The sequence below is a fragment of the Alosa sapidissima genome, chromosome 22, assembly GCF_018492685.1.
Source record: "Alosa sapidissima isolate fAloSap1 chromosome 22, fAloSap1.pri, whole genome shotgun sequence".
Classification (NCBI taxonomy): Eukaryota; Metazoa; Chordata; class Actinopteri; order Clupeiformes; family Clupeidae; genus Alosa; species Alosa sapidissima.
In genome coordinates, this window is record NC_055978.1 from 10,336,381 (window position 1) to 10,338,880 (window position 2,500).

The 2,500-nt window shown below is 43.9% G+C and overlaps 1 protein-coding gene across 1 annotated transcript in view; it reads left to right on the forward strand.

Annotated features, from left to right (window-relative positions):
- Positions 1–2,500, forward strand: part of sfmbt2 (Scm like with four mbt domains 2) — a 44,100-nt gene that overhangs the window by 31,798 nt on the left and 9,802 nt on the right. The window contains exon 10 of the mRNA XM_042078718.1: positions 2,300–2,382. Coding sequence (XP_041934652.1) covers positions 2,300–2,382 — 83 coding nt within the window. The remainder of the gene's footprint in view (positions 1–2,299; positions 2,383–2,500) is intronic.

Below are 2,500 nucleotides of genomic sequence, written 5' to 3' on the forward strand. Positions count from 1 at the left end.
TATGATTGCTAATGATGAGTGTAGCTAATGATAAATAGCAGACATGACCTCACTTAGATTAGGTACTTATGAAGTCTCGTTCTTCTTCCTCAAATGGAGAGTTGGTTGTGAACATCAGTTCATTTTCATTAATATTAAACCAGAAACACACACACACACACACACACACACACAGAGAGAGAGAGAGGGACACGCATACACATACACACACACACACACACACACACACACACACACACACACACACACGCACGCATGCACACACATACAAGCTCACACAAACATACACACACCCGGACACATGCATTCACACACAGACACACACACACATACACACACCGACAGAAACACAGAAAATTAATTGGCCCCTCTCAGCACGACACAAGGGCAAATAGGGCAGGGGTAGGGGTAAATTCTCCCCAGTGAGAGGAGTCTGGGCTATCTCTGATTTGAAGGGTTGCTTACGTGTGTTGGGGGGGAGGAGGCAAATTTAAGGCTTTCAAATTCCCTCCATTAGAGTAATCACTTGTAGACGCTTCAGATGAGAAATCTAGTTTTGTATTTCTAACAGTTGCATGGAGAGACACAAGCAAAGGGGCCGACACACACACACACACACACACACACACACACACACACACACACACACAACAACAAAGCTGCTTGGTAATTTACTGCCAAATGGTATATGGTAATGTGGCAAGTCCAAACCAAGGCACATGAGCATGTTTATTGATCAGCACCTTTCAACAAACAAAAGTTCTCAAATACAATTCACAAAATGCTAGACCACAATATAAACATTAAAAGGTAACGGTCTACATAATTCAATGATGCATACCCTAATGGTTGTAGTGGACAATGATAATGCTATTTAGCAATCAATAACAATACTAGTTTAATTCTTATACTCTATTCATGCATCTTGAATTTCCCCTTGGGGATCAATAACGTATCTATCTATCTATCAATCTATCCATCTATCCATCTTTCCATCTATCTATCTATCCATCTTTCCATCTATCTATCTATCTATCTATCTATCTATCTACCCATCTATCCATCTTTCCATCTATCTATCTATCTATCTATCTACATCCTACTTTCATATTTCAGTGATCCGATGGCTGGATACTTGTAGTTGTGCTGTTGGTGTGGCAGAGGCCCTCACTACTAATACAGGTTTCACCAGCCATATCCCTGCAGCCTGCAGCTAACATGACCTATATCTGTATAGGCTATTTAATGTCCAAGGGGGTGAATATCTCTATAGGCTATATTTAATGGCTATATCCAATGAGCTTTGGAGAGTAAAATATAGCAGGACCTTTGCAAGTCCAGCCTGCCGGGAAAGTCCCTGAACTTCCCAATGGTCAGTGCACGCTTGGATGAGCAACGTCCACTATAATGAGCAGACTAGAAAACACAAATGACAAGCTTTAGCTGGGAGGCATTATAGTGATCACATTACGAGTGTACCACTTCAGACTCGGGTGCTTTAGCACGGCCAACGTGCCCTGTCCATCTAAATCAGTAGCCTAGGCTATAAAACACATGTTTACATGGGATTCATCAACATCATTAGTTCCTCATGTCTTTCTTTGAGGAGAGTGGCAATTCTACCCATTTCTGTCAGTAGGCGCCATAGACCTTGAAGTATATTTTTTTGGGGGCTTTTTATGCCTTTATTAATGAGATAGGATAGTGGAGAATGACAGGAAGCGAGTGGGAGAAAGAGTCGGGGTGGGATCCGGAAAGGACCACGGGGAGGAAATCGACCCCGGGTCGCCGGCGTATGGTGCAGATGCCCCAGCCAGTCGCACCATGGCCGGGGCCAACGCCATAGACCTCTGAAGTTCGCCTACAAAAAGGACCCAAAGCTGCTATCTTTGCCTATATAAAGACATTCGGATTTCCTTACATGGGCAAAGATGGTGCTACCTGGATGTTCTTATATGGGCAAAGACGACAGCTATGGGTTATTTTTGTAGGCAAACTTCAGAAATCTATTGCTAATTGTTAGCGCTAGTCTATTGCTATGTGTGTGTGACTGAGTGGGATAGTTCATCATGTCTTTTCTTTGAGGAGATTGGCAATTCTACCCATTTGAGTCAGTAGTCACATTGCTAACTGTTAGCGCTGATGCTAGTGTGTGTGATTAAGTGGGATAGATCATCATGTCTCCTTTGAGGAGAGCGGCAATTCAACTCACTTGTGTCAGTAGACGCTATTGCTAACTGTTAGCAGTTGCTAATTGCTAACTGCGCTGATGCTAACCTTCCCTCCTCCACACCTGCAGGTTTCCAGAGCCAGGACTTTGACTGGGCCGACTACCTGAAAAACAGCGGCACGGAGGCAGCCCCCGATGCCTGTTTCCCTGATGTAAGAGAAAGGAATTATACGCTGTGTGTGTGTGTGTGTGTGTGTGTGTGCGTGTGTGTGTGTGTGTCTGTGTCTGTGTCTGTGTGCGTGTGTGTTGTCTGTCTGTCTGTCTCTGTGT